The 17,643-nt window shown below is 46.1% G+C and overlaps 1 protein-coding gene across 3 annotated transcripts in view; it reads right to left on the bottom strand.

Annotated features, from left to right (window-relative positions):
• Nucleotides 1-241: 241 nt before the first annotated feature.
• The window catches only part of LOC147267388 (uncharacterized), a 373,440-nt gene continuing 356,038 nt past the window's right edge, over nucleotides 242-17,643 (bottom strand). The window contains exons 1-11 of one of the 3 annotated variants that reach the window (XM_086198265.1): nucleotides 12,192-12,356; nucleotides 11,146-11,611; nucleotides 10,934-11,037; nucleotides 10,576-10,748; nucleotides 10,362-10,455; nucleotides 10,187-10,254; nucleotides 9,859-10,074; nucleotides 9,615-9,749; nucleotides 9,462-9,530; nucleotides 9,285-9,350; nucleotides 242-9,179 (exon numbers count right to left, since the gene is read on the bottom strand). In XM_086198265.1, coding sequence (XP_086054391.1) covers nucleotides 1,290-9,179; nucleotides 9,285-9,350; nucleotides 9,462-9,530; nucleotides 9,615-9,749; nucleotides 9,859-10,074; nucleotides 10,187-10,254; nucleotides 10,362-10,455; nucleotides 10,576-10,748; nucleotides 10,934-11,003 — 8,781 coding nt within the window. In that variant the 5' untranslated portion in view covers nucleotides 11,004-11,037; nucleotides 11,146-11,611; nucleotides 12,192-12,356 and the 3' untranslated portion in view covers nucleotides 242-1,289. Of the gene's footprint in view, nucleotides 9,180-9,284; nucleotides 9,351-9,461; nucleotides 9,531-9,614; nucleotides 9,750-9,858; nucleotides 10,075-10,186; nucleotides 10,255-10,361; nucleotides 10,456-10,575; nucleotides 10,849-10,933; nucleotides 11,038-11,145; nucleotides 11,612-12,191; nucleotides 12,357-17,643 lie in introns of those variants that run through there. The other 2 variants (XM_086198253.1, XM_086198256.1) reach the window with 2 other exon arrangements.

Below are 17,643 nucleotides of genomic sequence, written 5' to 3'. Positions count from 1 at the left end.
TTGGACCCAAAGTGTGACTGCAGATGTGACAGCTTCATATTGACCCTTGTGTTCATCATGGTCTGTGCTACCTGTTGGCTGTCACTTTACTGTGGTTCTTCCAGTTAAGTTGCTGAATATCATCAAGCATGAATGTGGCAAAATACAGCATTGAAAACAGGACATTTGACTGTGTGGATTAGAAAGTTCAACATTCATTGTCCATGTACTGTTATTGTGACAATAAAAGACAGACATCAGCTGTGGTGAACATGGGAATTTATTAACTGATTAATTTGAACAAAAGGTCAATTAGAAACAGTCACTGCATGTGTAACAAAATGGAAATTATAAATCTGAAGTCAAATAAAAATGCATTTAGAACATACAGTGAACATAATTAATGAAAGTAATTTAGAACTTAAATGAAATTTCTCCCCGTTGGGGTTCAATGAACAAACTATTTACAAGTTTAGTGAAAGAAACCCAACATTCCCACATGAGCAAGCACTTGGCGACGGTGGTGAGGAAAAACTCCCTTTTACAGGAAGAAACCTCAGGCAGAACCAGGCTCAAAGTGGGCGGCCACCTGCCTGGACCGGTTGGGGTTGAGAGGGAGAGGGAGAGAGATGGGGCTGGGGTGGAGAGGGGAGATAGACTTGGGGGTGAGGGGCGGGGGCAGTGGGAGAAGAGGAGAGAGATACAGAGAGAGAGAGAGACAAAGAGGGAGGGGGCTGAGAGGAGAGACAACAGGCAAAAATACATACAGAATACATTTATAAAACATTCATAAGAGACCAACAGCAATAATGTGACAGACAGTGACTCACAACAACTATAAATGACCAACAACAACTATAATTAACAAACAACAACTATAAATGACCAACAACAACTATAAATATCAACTACAACAACGTGCTGTGACCCATGATTGTCACGCAGCACCAGTGGAACCATGATTCGTGGAGCTAAACTACCAACTCATAGTCACTACAAAACTGCAGTAAGTGCAGTGCGTGACAGTGGAATAAGTTAATAATAAATACATGAATAAATACCTTAAAAACCGTGCATGTCAAGACATGCACAGAATAAATAGCCAAAGTTAAAAAGGTTTAAAAAGTTAAAAGATTAAAAAGGGCACAGAGAGGTGGAGTGGGACTTTCTATTCTAACAAATGCCAACAGTCATGCCAGGCTTCCTATCAACAACAGGTCCGAGTCAACTTGTCCTACCAGCACACACAGAGCCAACTGAGCTGACATGAGGCTAGTATTTGACCTGGGACAGCCATGTAGCTTTGACACTCAGTCATCCTGGTGGTCAGAATCGCCCTGGAAATCCTCAAAGTCATCCAAGCTAAACAAACTGGCGAGGTCATCTAACTCCCCCTGATCATCTGAAACAGAAAACCTACACAGGATCCCTTCGTGATCGCTGAAGTAGGCTGGCCAGACTGCACATTCCACGTCGTACTGTGACGTTTTAACGTAAACGTGGTCAATTAGCGTCCCCTTTTCTGTGGTCTCTTGTGTCACGTGTTGGGTGAACCCCTTTTCTTCCATAAATTTACAAATTGATGACCCTTTCAAAATGTTCTCATTGAAGTCTCCCATGACTACAACAGTGTTACTTGTTGGAGTTAACCAGTCAAGCAACCTCCCCACATTGCCTTTGAACAGCAAATTTGGATACGCTGGTGGACGGTAAATGACGGCCAGGGAAATGCTCAATTTTTTGTACAGGCACACCAAGCACTCCAGATTGAAATCGGGTACCTGCAGAATGTCGACGTCCGAATGGGCTAAACTATACAGGCCGACGCCACCGCGTTCTAACTGCTGGAATTTGGAGAATGTGGGGTCAGCGGCGCTGTAACACAGAGACCGAGGACGACTGTGGAAATCGTAGCCAGAGATTTGCACACAGTCCAATGAGGACTGTGCAGTGAGCCATGTTTCTGTGACAGCAATGCAGTTAAGCTGCAAATGCTGCGTGCAGGACACCAAGTCTAGCAGGTGGCGACTTAAACTTTGTACGTTCATCAAATACACCGCGAACTGTGTATTTGATGAAGGCTGCTCAATCAAAAATGGAGGCATGCTAGCTATGGCCTCCTTAATGGTGTCCTTGCAGTAAATGGCCTTTTCTTCAAAGTCCTTGATGATCAGTCCCGACAAGGCCCTAACACGACTGAGAGCTACATACGCCTGCCCAGGTGCAAATACCTTCTTTAAAGACACAACAGCCTGGTCTACAGTCAACCCCTGCACTTTGTGGACTGTACAAGCCCACGCTAGCCTGAGGGGAAACTGCACCCGCACACAACCGCGCTTCCTGGTCTTCTCCCTGTCTGGTTCAATAGCAGTAGAATGCCTGTATTCTACTGCTGCGTGTGGACGCTCTGTCCTCCTCTGTCTGCCAATGTTTTCGTCATCGAACTTGACGTAAATTCTCAGAGGAAATGTGGGGTCGGGGCCAAATTCAATGTAGGTGACAGTGCCACACGCGCCATTGACCAGACCGTCCTGGACGTCGACGTTACGACAGAGCATAACTCTGGCGTTTTTGGCCAAACACAATTTAGATTCCAAACACGTGCCCTGCCCCTTGCTAATGATTCCAGGTTCCAATTTGCCGGTTTTGCGGTTCGGCGTAAAGTCTTTAGCGTCAATTTCAACATAATCTGGGCACGTGCGGAACAACTGGTTCAAATTAAATTCTTCCACTTGCACATTTGTGGTGAAAATATGCAAGGCCGAGCTATCTTCCCCTGTCTCTCGCGATTTCAAAATTTGGACGTCGCCGTCTAACATGGGGGTTTTCTTGGAACGCACCCGAAGCCTGTTCAACATCTCAGCAAAGGAGCTGTCCTTCTGTCTGACGACAGTAGTCAGCTCCACCACGCTAAAGTGGCACCACAGGTCCACACCAACCTGACCAGCGTACAGCGGCTTCCCTTTAACGGGAGGCAACTGGTAGAAGTCACCGACGGCTATGACGCTAACATTACCAAATGGGGAAAAGTCACCGGTCTGTTTAAGCTGCCTCAACCTGCCGTGAACGTATGCCAACAGATTGTGATCAACCATGCTAATCTCATCAATGATGACAATTTGGAGGTCTCTAAATGTGGCCCTTAGAGAGTTCAGTTTGTCTTCTCCCAAGGGTGTGTAGGGCAAGCTGGAGTGTGTGCCAATACTCAGCGAGTGATGAATTGTTGCTGCATTTAAAGTGTATGCAGCTATGCCCGTGGAGGCCATTAACAGAACCGAAATGCTATCTGGTTGATGACAAAGTGTTGCCAGCAGTCTCCCGGCCTCGTACTGAATGGCCCTAATTAAGTGACTTTTCCCCGTCCCTGCACCGCCTGTCAAAAACACATGCAGAGGCTCTGGGTTCTTACCCATGGCCTTCTGCAGACACCACTGTCTAACTTTGTTGAAGACAGCCATTTGCGTCTCGTTCAGAGACCTAACTAAGGCCAAGCCGTCACTTCTGGGCAAAATGCTCCTGTTCCTCTCCAAAAACACATCTGTTTTTGGTTTGGCAGCCGCCAAATCGGGAACATTTTGTAAGGCGTCGGCCAAATGCTCATCAGCATTTTCGCCTTGCCTTTGCTCCTTCATTTCCTCTAAACACTCGAGGCGTTCCGCTTCCAGCTCAGGACAGAGCTCCCCCCAAACATCCTCATCGACCTGACCTTGCTGAGCAATCTCCTCAGCGTGATCCAACTCAGGACAATCGACCTCAAACCTGGCCCTGTTCTCATCGACGACGCTTTGCACCGACTTCATCGAACCGTCCCTGAACCTAACCTCTCCATCCTTATAGAACTGACTGAACAGATGAAACCCCTCAGGTTTCAGATCTGCGTCAACTCTGTAATGGAGATACATCTGAAGCAGACTCTGATAGTGTGCTTCCTCTTGCTTCTCTAAATCAAAGCGCATGTAGCGCACAACAGCGAACTGAGACCGCGTTCTCCTCGAGATGAAGCCAAGTCCATTCTTCAGTTGAATCATGTTCTTGGACTTTTCATTCTTGCTGAGAAGACGATACTCAGACGCAAACGTAGCCATACACATGTCTTCAAACAGCTCGTCATCTGGCCTGCTCCTATATCTATCGACTATATTCGGCATCCACATATCCTCTGACCTCATGTCACCACAAGCGGCTTTCTGCCTCAACACACTGAGGGGTAAACTCATCCTAACTACATTTGTCCCTGTTGGCACAAACACGACCTTCCTGGAACACTCCCTGAGATGCATGTTCGTTAGCCTGTACACCGACTCCTGGGCACAAACGTCCCTGTTGTGCAAATACACACTTCCTAATTTTTTCAAAGCCTCTCTAGCAGAGAGATTTGATTGTTTGGATGCTTCTTTTTGTGCGTTGGCCAATAAAAGCCCAATTTCTCTCTCGGCTTTGGTTATATACGAAATGATATAAATGATTACTGCATAGGCATCGGTGACAAAGCTAATGTCCATGTTAGCATTCCAGCACTTCAACAATTTCTTACTATACTGGTTCACCCAGACATCCTTTACCCCTCTTTTATAGACTATCCTAGTCTTTGTGTGAAGGCGCTTAAAAGCCAGCTCAAAAATCTCCTGATTAATGCCCAGAGTCTGGAACAAGTGGTCCACGCTAGCGTAGGCCACTTCTCCTGCGTCCGCTTTTTTAACAGCCTTCTTCACGGCTTTCAAAATGGCGTGTGCCGTCTCCTTATTAATGGGATTCGTGTCTTGAAAACAATTACAGACCGGCACGCTTGTTGACTGAGGATTCTCTCTGGCCTTCGGATCACAGGTACAGGTTTTAATTTCCGTTTTACAAACAAAAGTCCGGGCCGAAACAACTTTTGGGAAATGGAAGCGACACGTTCCGTGTTTCAAGCAGGATTTGGTGTGTCGCCTGGAGTGGGCTTGAACCGATGCCACGATAGCCGATAACGTGTCATCGTCAGGGTTTAAGTCGCAGGTGACATATTGGTCAATAAATGCCACCACCTCCTCATCTGTGTTCTTATCAATTTGGGGAGCCCCCTCAATCCAAAACAGACAGTGGACATGAGGGGAGCCGCGCTGCTGAAATTCTACCCTATAAAAGTAATCTGTGATTTTGCCAATCGGTTGTGAAGGAGACTTGAGAACCTCATTCAAGAAGCAATGCCACCTGTAATCAAACATCCTCGCGGCTGTCACGGGGTTCCTGCGCAACAGCTCGCACCTGTCTGCCCACTCCAAATCCTCTACCGTCTGCGTTCTGCCCTCCTGCTTCAGGATACTGGTCAGGAGATTCTGCCAGCGCAGATCAGCAGACGAAAATGAACAGAACCACGTCGGAATCCCCAACTGACGGACGCATGCTAACAGGTCCTTCTGAACCGACTGCCAAAAGGCAGGCGTTCCTCGAATGGGCTTCAGAAATCTGAAGCCCTCGTCGACCTGCAACATCTGCTTCAAAGTGTCCTCGTTCATCAGCATCGCTGCGCTAACCTTCTGGGACTTCTGACCTGCCCTACCCTTACGCCCTGCCACGGAAACTTTGGAGGACACTTGCTCAGTCTCAGACATGTACTGACTGAAAAAAATGTACTCAACGTTGCCGGAATAGCGGCCATCCGCATGCATAATCCGGTTGTTGAAGTACCGCGTCAGAGTCAACGCTTGCGAGCGCCCGTCGTGAAATGTTTTCCTACCCAGAGGAAACAAGACGGGGAAACACTTGGCCTCGTTCGTGTGGTCAGAAAGCAGCCTAACTGGACTATTCCCTTCCGCAGGCGCCACGTTGATTATGTCCTCGAAATACTGGTCTAATGCTTCCTGACCAATATCAACAGGCATAAGACAAGTGTCCTGAAACATGCAGTGCTGCTGTCTGTCATGCAACAGTTCATCTTGAATTATTTCTGTTGAATCATCTATCACGTCGTCTTGACCACCTGACGGAGCTGTCACCGCACCCTCTGAAACGACCTGCTTCTGCTCACAAGACTCTGCCCCCTCTACGACAGCTCCGTCCTCACCGTCAGACTGAACCTCCTCAGTCTCGCCATCGTCCTGGCGACAAAAGTCATTGACCCAATCCTCATTGAAGTCAATGTCCTTGTAGAAAGGATTATTCCTTTTTAAAAAGTGTAGCGCCTGTCTTACTCGTGTACTATCGACAAACTGATATCGATAATGGCCCTTGTAGGTCAACTTGCGTTTAAGTTTGACCTGCATCATGGACCCTTCCACGCTAGTCCTAGGCAACACATTGGTTGTCTGCACGACATTAGCCGGAACGCATGTTACCGGCCCATGTACTCCGTTCTGCCCCCCTTTAGGCAATGCCAACAATTTCATGAACGGAATATGCAGCGCAATCAAGTGTTGCTCCAAGCTATTCAAGCATCCCAGTTCCGGCGGAATGGGATCAGGTGTCAGGTTGTTGACCCAACACTCAGCTGGAATCTGCCCTTTGGAAATTTTACTGTGACACGTATGGCAGATCCAAAGTTCCCCTCTACAAGCTGCCAACCCACAAGGCACAACACAATCACTACCACACCTATGCAAATACGTGTCACTAATGCATCGGTTTGCAACAGCAACTCTCGCAGAATTTCCAGCGTACATTTCATAGCTACAACCCAGCACCTGAGTTCTGAACAACAACCGATGACAGACACAACAAATGAACTCAGGGCCGTCTCTAACCTTTTCTAAGAATTGTTCCATGACAAAGTCAAAATCTTGATACCTCTCAGCTCTTTTTGTCTTATTTAATTTAACAGTGGCAATAACTTTTTTCTTAAATCCGGAACTGCCATGATACTTTTTTGCAATAACTTCCTTCTGTTTTGCTTTAACTGTCTGTCTATGCTTGATGTCGCGTCTATATTTCACAATACTTCTGGATTTTACATTTTGTCTATGTTTGAGATTGTGTCTATATTTGTCTACACTTTTTGCTATTATACTGAGTCTGTGCTGGACGTTTTGTTGATATCTGACTATACTACGAGCTTTACTTCTGGTCTTAACTTTTTGTCTATGCTGGGGATTGTGTTGGTAGTTGAGTCTACTCTTTGCTTTTACACTGTCCTTATATGCTAAATGTGTGTGATATTTATTGAGCATTTGTAATTTTTTCCTCTCTCTGTAGAGGGCATTTTGCCAATACATGTTTTTGTTCATCAAGAGATGTTTCTGTCTAGTCAATTTATTCAATTTGTCCTGTTTTTTTTTTTTTTGCGTCAAATATTTAGACCTCCCAGCATCAACAGTTACTTTAGATTCAGTATGCACTTGCAGAAACTGATCAGTATCAAGACCTTTGTCAGAAACAACTAAAGGGAAATGACATCCTACATGTTCCATCTCACATTCAGCAGGAACTTGCAATGTAGTCCTCAAGGTGTAAGTTGGCACATCCACAAGTTTACAACAACCATAACACGTCTGTTGTCCAGGCTTTGACACACAGACCACATTCTCAAAATGCCTGTCCAGGATGTTTTGTACATAAATGCACTCTGGGAAAAAAAGGTCACCAGCACTTCTATACTTAATCCAACGTCCATCCACAAACGTACAAACACTAACTCCTAACAAATCTGCTGTGACCTGTATCTCCACCTCTGTGGCCCAAGTATTAACATATTTCATCCTGGACTGCTGGAGGTACTGTGACACAGACGAATACTGTCTTCTCAAAAGAGAGACATATTTCTGAGCATTTCTCTCCAGCTCTTTACAAACAGCAGATCTAATCTTGCGATGGTGCTTTTGTGAGCCGCTCACTGCCTGAGAGATGGCTCTAAAGAAGCAGTTCCCATCAGCAACGATCCTCTCATTCTTACATGGAGGACCGATCAATCCAACTTCTGTGGAGAGTTGAGGATTGAACTTGACTAAGTCAATATTTAACTTTTGACATAAAACCTGACAGTTACGTACACCGAGAGGACAAAACAGCAGCGCGTCATTTGTGACAGCGCTAATAAATTGTACGTCTGTGTTAAGCAAACAGTGTTCAAGCGTCTTTAATTTCTTTGACGAGGAGGCGTCAGGAGAAATTTCACGCTTTGTGCCGTGAGTATCGTGTGGTCCTTGTTGTGACGCAGCACTGACATTACAAGCTGAAGTCTGCTCAGCTATGTTAGACATTGCCAGACTTGTAGGTACAGGAAGAACACTGCCGGATATGTTGTAGTCATCATTTACAGTTTCGACAACAGGAGACCGTCTTGCTTTACTGGCCTGAACGATAGAACTTTCTCCAGATGGAACTGGATTCACATCCCGACACACAACAACACCACAGAGTTCAAAAAGTTTTTGGTTTGAACTGAGACTCTCAGCCAAACAGCAGATGTAGTGATGCAGGTCATCAAGACCTGCAAAATGCAGAACCACACTGGTACCACGGCAATGTGACAAGCCACTATAATTACGTGAGTGACTGTCAACAACAGCAAACCGTCCATCCTGATGGATGATCGAAGTGGTGTTTCCACACAGTGTCATAAGACATGTGCTGTACTGACTGAAGATCCTGGCCAGTCCATCACGCAGACTGATAAAGACACCAAAGTCCACCAGCTCCCCTTCAGTCACACCAACTTCACCTAAGAGCACATCCCCAAAATGGAAACTGCATATCTGTCCATCAACTTCCAAGTGCTGTGGAAGGTCAGGAACAGATAGCAGATTTGTGGGATGTGTAAAAGAGCCACTGTCACGCAGGAAGGTGTATAACTCATCACCTTTAATTAAGACCTGATCCAGCTCACACCTTTTCCAGGAGAACACACTGCTGAAAGTGTGTTTGGCTATGCTGACCAAAGCAATAGCCATACACTGCAGTCCTCCATACTTAAACTGCTCATGCCCCTGGTGAAATGAGCCCTTCACAACCTTGCCTACCTTAATACCTCTGCTATTAGGAGCCACCATTGCCACATCATTGCCATTGGAATCTGCATTAGCCGCTTTAACATCATGCATAGAGAACATTGAAAAGTCAGACTTAGCTTTCGTCGGCGTGTGCATCGTCTGCGTCGGCTCCTGGACAGTGGATTCCGTCAGCAAGGCAGGGCGAGCTGCGGCAACCTCCGTCCTCGGACCCTCTGGCACCACGGCAGCAGTCAGTGGCACCGCAGACTCCTCCACGCACGCCTTGGCTGCCGCCTCCACCTGATAGAAGATAAAAAGAGAATGTTAAATGTAAATGAAGTAGGAGAGGAAATGTTGATTTGAATGAGCCGTAAGTAAACTGTATGTAATTAAAGCAAGGCGAACCTGCTGCGCTGCTGGACGGGACTTGGAGGCGGACACGGTCAGATGGGCAGGTGGTGTTGCCAGCACCTAAATAAATAAAAGGAGAGTAAGTACAAAATAAGTGGATTTATATGTATAAGTCCAAATGCAGGTATAAGTTATATTGCAGTAATTGGGAGAAAAGATCCAAATACCAACCTGTCGCTTTCCTCCTTTGGGCTTTGAGGCAACACGATGGCGCCGGTGCTTCCCATGCCCAGGGGAAGGCTGAAGGAAGGAGAGAATTATTGTTTACAACATCTGATATGCATGTAGGCTTGAAACAGTACATGTAATGAGTGGTATAGTTACCTGGCCAGCTGGTGGAGCAGCAGTGCAGCCGGAGCCAGAAGAAGGTGAAACCTTCTCCATGGCATCCAGCATGTCACTGCTGAACCACACCGGGTTGGAGGGGATGGCAGACCGTCGGGCCGGAGGTGTACCAGTCTTTGAAACAGAAAGCAAAGATGGGAGGGAGGATATATGTTAGATGTTGGTCATGAGAAAAAGTGTTAAGAAATGTGTATTAGGATAATATAGTGGTGAAATACATTACCGCGCATGCCCGTCCAACGAGGGTCCACTCCTGGGGGTCACGACGACGAGGCACAGGAACGTGTCCCGTCACGATCACCCTGGGAGACACCCTGACACGTGGCGATGTGCGGGGTGACACGGTGGGCTGTGGTGGAGGGGGGGCGAGCTGATGGACCGCGGCGTTCCACAGCAGGTCCACCACAACCGGCATGCCATCAGAGTCGCTGAGATGCACCTGAAAGACAGGAAACAAAGCAGACTTTAATGGCGTTGGGTCACGTAGCACAGGAGAAGAGGGCAGTTCAAGCACATGACATATGTAAACGATGACTTTAAGCTGTACTTACACCGTCGTGGCACCACAGCTCCAACCGATGGACTGGGAGGTGCTCCGCCATAGACACGTATGGGATACCTGAGAGATGTGGAAATCATATGTATTATAGTGTTGTAATGTGTATTAATTACAACTGTTAAGTGATAAAGTTATGGGAGAAGGAGACGTGGAAATGTGTGACATACCCATGCGCGCTGTGACACGGCGGTATTCCTGACGCAGCAGGTCCTGCAAAGCCGGATCGATGGTTAAGCGTGGAGGGAAATCCATCACTAACACCTTGAAGGGCGCAATGAAACAAATGTTAAGTGTGAATGTAAATAATGACATAAGTAACAAGTGTGACTGTGCGGGAGGGAAGACATAATAGTAACAGTAAAATGACAAACAGAAGCTCACCGTCGGCCAGAGGCTGCTGACTGTGGTCAGGAGAGCACGGAAGTCCAACGCCGCCTCACCAACAGTCCTGCTGGCTGTGAGGTTGTTGCTGGGGGCCCCCACGCACACCAAGTCCGGGGTCCAGGGGAGGGTAGCATGCATGACCTCGGTCCTGAGGTCAGAGGCGGCTCCACCTGGAACAGATAAGAAGCCAAAAGTGAGAGAACCCTGCGGCATACTTACGAACCCGTCGACGATGGCGCGCAGGTGGGAGTCTCCGAGGACGAACACCATCTGTCACAGAACCACATGTTTAGAACAGACAGCAAGTATGAGTGCATAGATGTGTGCAATGATGTAGAATGAGAAAGATCGGTACCTTCTGGCCGGGAGACTGTGCAGGAGTGACCAACTTCACGGAGTGGTTGGTGTAGAGTGAAGTTGGCCATCTCCGCACGCGGTGGCGGCGTCCGGTACCGCGCCCTGTTAGGATGGAGATAATGTTATAATGTGAGGCAATGGCAGACATGGTTTTTGTAGCACATGTTAGAGTAGCAGGAGTTTGGTATTTAAAAAAGTGTTGATACATACGAGCAAAAAACTCGGGGACAGGTGGCCCAGGGGTCCAAGGCTCCCGCTGTGCCATCCTCCGCTTGGCCGCCTGGGCAAGCCGGTGGGACTTGGAACGGGGCATCTACAAAAGACAAATTGTGAAAATAAGCGTTCACAGACAAAGCGTACGAGTATAGAATGGTAGTTGTACTCACAAAAGGGAGGGCCGTGATCGTCAGAAGTGGGTGAATTAAAGAAGTGCAACTTACCTTGGTTGTGGGAGATGAGCAATCAGTAAATGTAGAGAGAGTGTGTGTGTGTGTGTGTGTGTGTGTGTGTGTGTGAGTTTGTGAACAAATGCAAAAGTGGTGAATTAGACACAAGATATGTGTTATACTAAATTAAGTAACTATGTGTATGTGTGTATTTTTCAAAGTAGAGATTTCCTGAGGAACAGTTGTAGATGCAGCACAAAGCAGCAGAGTAGCAAGGGACAAGTCAAGATCTGTAAAGTAAACATGAGGGTGTTTTTACAATATAATAATAGCACCAATGCAATGAATAATATTGTGACATATACTTTTAAGTATTAAAAGTAGACACATACATGCAATCTTACACATATATATCCATTTACTCAGAAAAAAATACACAAAGCCATATAGATGTAGATAGATTATATAAAATGGCCGATGACGAGCTAGCGGCCGAGTCGCGGTGATGCGAAATGGCCGACAAGGAGCTAGCGGCCCAGTCGCGGTGATGCGAAATGGCCGACGAGGAGCTAGCGGCCGAGTCGCGGTGATGTGAAATGGCCGACGAGGAGCTAGCGGCCGAGTCCCGGTGATGTGAAATGGCCGACGAGGAGCTAGCGGCCGAGTCGCGGTGATGCGAAATGGCTGACGAGGAGCTCGCGTCTTTGTAGCGTTAAGACGGCGGACATAGGGGTTGTAAGTGCATTATAACATTACTGTATTAACAGAGCACATGTAAGTAGCGGAAATAGTGTCGAATAACCAAATAAAAATACTGAATTAATGGCTGAAGCTAATAATAAGTCATGCAACAGAGAAGACGGCACTTACCTCCAGCCGAGAGAGCGAGAGAAAATGGCAACCGCAGCCTTCAGGTTTTATAAGCTCCTATGAGGAGACGTCACGGAGTGCTCTGAGTCACAGCAACTGATTGGCAGAGAGGTGGCATGATGACACGTCATGAGTTGCATTGCAGCACAGCAACTGATTGGCAGAGAGCTGTCAGATCTGACCATTGAGGAGAGAGCTGAGACTTCACAGAGCCTTGTTGCGAGGGTTTGAGAGCCCCTCCCTTCTCTGCTCTCTCTCTGCCATCTGTGTCAGAGTGGAGAGCAGAGGAGGATTTGGCAGTTTTACTGTGAAACACAGTCATAACTCAGCATATGTTGGTCAAAAGTTGAATGTAAGACTATGTATGCCCACAGATTTTTGTCAGGAAGTCAATGGTGTGCTATATGAAGGTGTGGGGGTTGTATTTTAGATGTTGTAAACATTTGTGAAAGAGTATGTAGCACAACTGCAGAAGTGCTGTCCGTTTTGCGATAACAACGGAAAACAAATCTGTGTCGTCTGTGTCAGTGTGGAGAGCAGAGCAGGATTTAGACATTTGTAGTGTGTGAAAAGCAAATACCTCTGCATATGTTGCTTGAAAGTGCAATGTAATACAATATTTATAGATGGATGTTTTTCTGAAGCAGTGTGATGTGTATTTGTGACTTGTGAACTTTGTGTTTAAGAGCATGTAGTTTATGGAGTAATAGCCTCTCCCGATCCCATAACAGGTGACAGTTGTCGCTGTAGCTTCACCTCCCCCGCTGCTCTCTGTTATCTGTGTGAGAGTGGAAAGCAGAGGACAATGTGACATTTGCAATGTGCGAAAATGAAATACCTATGCATATGTTACTTGTAAGTGCAATGTAACACGATATTTTTGTAGTATTGTGACAATTTTTTTAGGGATTTCTCTGAGTAATCCATGAGTGGGTTTTGTCAAGCTGTGTGAGTTGTAGTGTAGATGTAAGACACACCGTGTCAGGGCCTAAGGCCCTGCAAAGCCTATGGCCGCGTTGTTGACACTGGCCCAACTCCAAGCATGTAATCTGCAAATCCCTAGGCCTTGTAGTTTAGGAGATACGAGCCTCAGTTCGCTGCACAGTGTGACTGCAGAGCTGAGAGCCGGCCCTTTAAGAGCCCCTCCCTTCTCTGCTCGCTCTCTGCCATCTGTGTCAGAGTGGAGAGCAGAGGAGGATTTGGCAGTTTTACTGTGAAAACCAGTCATAACTCAGCATATGTTGGTCAAAAGTTGAAAGTAAAGACATCAGTGCGAAGAGTTTTTTCTCAGGAATTCAATAGTGTGTTTTTTGAAGGTGTGAGTGTTTTAGTTTAGAAGCTACAAGTGTTTGTTTGAGAGTATGTACATGAGGGCAGAGACCCTCCAATTGTGGTTTCCATGACTACAGTAAACAAATCTCTGCCATCTGTGCCTGAGTGGAGAGCAGCCGAAAAGTGTACATTTTTAGTGTGTGAAAAGCAAATAACTCTGCATATGTTGCTTGGAAGTGGGATATAATACAATATTTTGTAGAGATTTTTCTGAGGAATCGACTGGTGTGTTTTGTGAAGCTGTGAGAGTTTTAGTTTAGACGTGAGAAGCATTTGTTCGAGAGTTTGTACCATGAGAAGACACGGCCTCCCCATTGACTTCCATTGTAAGCGTGAAACGTGTCTCCCCCACTTTGACGGCTTATAAAATGGGAACCGAACGCGTAGTATATTAGCCTTTAAAGATTTTTGAAGAGCAGTGTTGGGAGAGTAATGTGTGAAAGTTTGGAAGCGATGCCATTTACGGTTTAGGAGGAGATAGATTTTGTTCGGGGAGTGAAAATTGTGTTTTTTTGGACAGTTTTGTCCAATTTGTGGACATTGTGTTGTAGATAGGTGAGAGGTCAGAGTGTATGAATTGTTCGTCTTGATGAGACGAGTTCAACGGTGTTGGTCCCATGTCTGTGGGACATTCATGCAAGCGGTAACAGCGCTCCAAATGTTATTTTTTTTGTTTTTTTACTGCCTAGGTGGCGCTATAGAGTTTTTCCCAATTTTTTTTTTAGAATATCGAAATTTTCGCCAGACCGGACATGCGTGCCAAATTTCAGCGAATTTCATGCATGTGTAGTGGGTGAAATTATGTGATTTGTTGGCGGCGGAAAAAGAAAGAATAAGAAAAAAACTTAGCAATTTCAGATATAATTTTGCCACCATTGGTTTCAATGGGGGACCTCACCCCCTGTCCCCCCCCGGACCCCCCTGTGATGTTTTTAGAGGCCTGTCATCCTCCTAAGTGTGTATTTTTACTGCTTTTAGCGCTGACTTCGTGTCTCTCAGACTTCGAAACATAATAGGGTCTTCGCCCAGAAGTACCTTCTGGCTCAGGCCCTAATAAGAAAAAAACGAAGCAATTTTAGATATAATTTTTGCCACCATTGGTTTCAATGGGGGACCTCACCCCCCGTCCCCCCCCGGACCCTCCTGTGATGTTTTTAGAGGCCTGTGATGCTCCTAAGTGTGTGTTTTTACTGCTTTTAGCGCTGACTTCGTGTCTCTCTGACTTCGAAACATAATAGGGTCTTCGCCCAGAAGTACCTTCTGGCTCAGGCCCTAATTAAAGCTGCAAGCAGCGTTGTTAGGGCCTGAGCCCCCGCCTAACTGCGGCCGGATCGCCGGCCCCAATCCAACGGTGTAATCGGCAAATCCCTAGGCCTTGTAGTTTAGGAGATACGAGCCTCAGTTCGCTGCACAGTGTGACTGCAGAGCTGAGAGCCGGCCCTTTAAGAGCCCCTCCCTTCTCTGCTCGCTCTCTGCCATCTGTGTCAGAGTGGAGAGCAGAGGAGGATTTGGCAGTTTAACTGTGAAACACAGTCATAACTCAGCATATGTGGGTCAAAAGTTGAAAGTAAAGACATCACTGTGTAGAGTTTTTTCTCAGGAATTCAATGGTGTGTTTTCTGAAGGTGTGAGTGTTTTAGTTTAGAAGCTACAAGTGTTTGTTTGAGAGTATGTACATGAGGGCAGAGAAGCTCCAATTGTGGTTTCCATGACTACAGTAAACAAATCTCTGCCATCTGTGCTAGAGTGGAGAGCAGCTGAAAAATCCACATTTTCAGTGTGTGAAAAGCAAATAACTCTGCATATGTTGCTTCAAAGTGCAATGTAATCCCATATTTTTGTAGGGATTTTTCTGAGGAATCCAGTGGTGTGTTTTGTGAAGCTGTGAGAGTTTCAGTGTAGACGTGACAAGCGTTTGTTCGAGAGTATGTACCATGAGAGGACACGGCCTCCCCATTGACTTCCATTAAAACGTAAAACGTGTCTCCCCGACTTTGACGGCTTATAAAATCCAAACCGTGCAACTTATGTAAATTTTTTTCTCAACTTTTAATCAGCACAGTTGGGAGAGTAATGTGTGAAAGTTTGGAAGCGATGCCATTTACGGTTTAGGAGGAGATAGATTTTGTTCGGGGAGGAGCAAAAGTCCTCATTTTGACAGTTTTGTCCAATTTGTGGACATTCTGTTGCAGATAGGTGAGAGGTCAGAGCGTATGAAATTTTCGCCTTAATGAGACGAGTCCAACGGTCTTGGTCCCATGTCTGTGGGACATTCGTGCAAGCAGTTATAACGATTCAATTTTTGTTTTACTTTTGTAGTTCTGTAGGTGGCGCTATTGAGTTTTTCCAGATTTTTTTTTTTAAATATCGAATTTTTCGCCGGACCAGACGTGCGTGCCAAATTTCAGCGAATTTCATGCATGTTCAGGGGGTCAAATTAAGCGTTTAAGATGTCGCGGAAGAAAGAAAGAATAATAATAATAATAATAATAATAAAACGCAGCAATTTCAGATATAATTTTTGCCACCATAGGTTTCAATGGGGGACCTCACCCCCCGTCCCCCCCCGGACCCTCCTGTGATGTTTTTAGAGGCCTGTGATGCTCCTAAGTGTGTGTTTTTACTGCTTTTAGCGCTGACTTCGTGTCTCTCTGACTTCGAAACATAATAGGGTCTTCGCCCAGAAGTACCTTCTGGCTCAGGCCCTAATTAAAGCTGCAAGCAGCGTTGTTAGGGCCTGAGCCCCCGCCTAACCGCGGCCGGATCGCCGGCCCCAATCCAACGGTGTAATCGGCAAATCCCTGGGCCTTGTAGTTTAGGAGATACGAGCCTCAGTTCGCTGCACAGTGTGACTACAGAGCTGAGAGCCGGCCCTTTAAGAGCCCCTCCCTTCTCTGCTCGCTCTCTGCCATCTCTGTCAGAGTGGAGAGCAGAGGAGGATTTGGCAGTTTAACTGACAAACACAGTCATAACTCTGCATATGTTGGTCAAAAGTTGAAAGTAAAGACATCAGTGCGTAGAGTTTTTTCTCAGGAATTCAATGGTGTGTTTTCTGAAGGTGTGAGTGTTTTAGTTTAGAAGCTACAAGTGTTTGTTTGAGAGTATGTACATGAGGGCAGAGACCCTCCAATTGTGGTTTCCATGACTACAGTAAACAAATCTCTGCCATCTGTGCAGGAGTGGAGAGCAGCTAAAAAATGCACATTTTTAGTGTGTGAAAAGTAAATAACTCTGCATTTGTTGCTTGGAAGTGGAATATAATTCCATATTTTTGTAGAGATTTTTCTGAGGAATCCAGTGGTGTGTTTTGTGAAGCTGTGAGAGTTTCAGTGTAGACGTGACAAGCGTTTGTTCGAGAGTATGTACCATGAGAGGACACGGCCACCCCATTGACTTCCATTGTAAGCGTGAAACGTGTCTCCCCGACTTTGACGGCTTATAAAATCCAAACCGAGCGCGTAGTATATTATTCTTACTGAACTTTTAATCAGCACAGTTGGGAGAGTAATGTGTGAAAGTTTGGAAGCGATGCCATTTACGGTTTAGGAGGAGATAGATTTTGTTCGGGGAGTAAAAAATTCCTTTTTTTGACAGTTTTGTCCAATTTGTGGACATTGTGTTGTAGATAGGTGAGAGGTCAGAGTGTATGAATTGTTCGTCTTGATGAGACGAGTGCAACGGTGTTGGTCCCGTGTCTGTGGGACATTCGTGCAAGCAGTTATAATGATTCTATTTTTTTTTTAGTTTTTTTGCTCTGTAGGTGGCGCTATAGAGTTTTGCCAAATTTTTTTTTCAGAATATCGAAATTTTCGCCAGACCGGATGTGCGTGCCAAATTTCAGCGAATTTCATGCATGTCTAGGGGGTGCAATTATGCGATTTATTGGCGGCGGAAAAATAAAGAATAATTAAAGCTGCAAGCAGCGTTGTTAGGGCCTGAGCCCCCGCCTAACCGCGGCCGGATCGCCGGCCCGAATTCAACGGTGTAATCGGCAAATCCCTAGGCCTTGTAGTTTAGGAGATACAAGCCTCAGTGCGCTGCACAGTGTGAGAGCAGAGCTGAGAGCTGGCCCTTTAAGAGCCCCTCCCTTCTCTGCTCGCTCTCTGCCATCTCTGTCAGA

Source organism: Aulostomus chinensis, chromosome 3 (assembly GCF_037954235.1).
Source record: "Aulostomus chinensis isolate RoL2024-O1b breed Wild chromosome 3, RoL_Achi_v1.0, whole genome shotgun sequence".
NCBI classification, from domain to species: Eukaryota; Metazoa; Chordata; class Actinopteri; order Syngnathiformes; family Aulostomidae; genus Aulostomus; species Aulostomus chinensis.
Note: the sequence above shows the minus strand (reverse complement) of the source record. Positions and strands in the feature narration are given on the sequence as shown.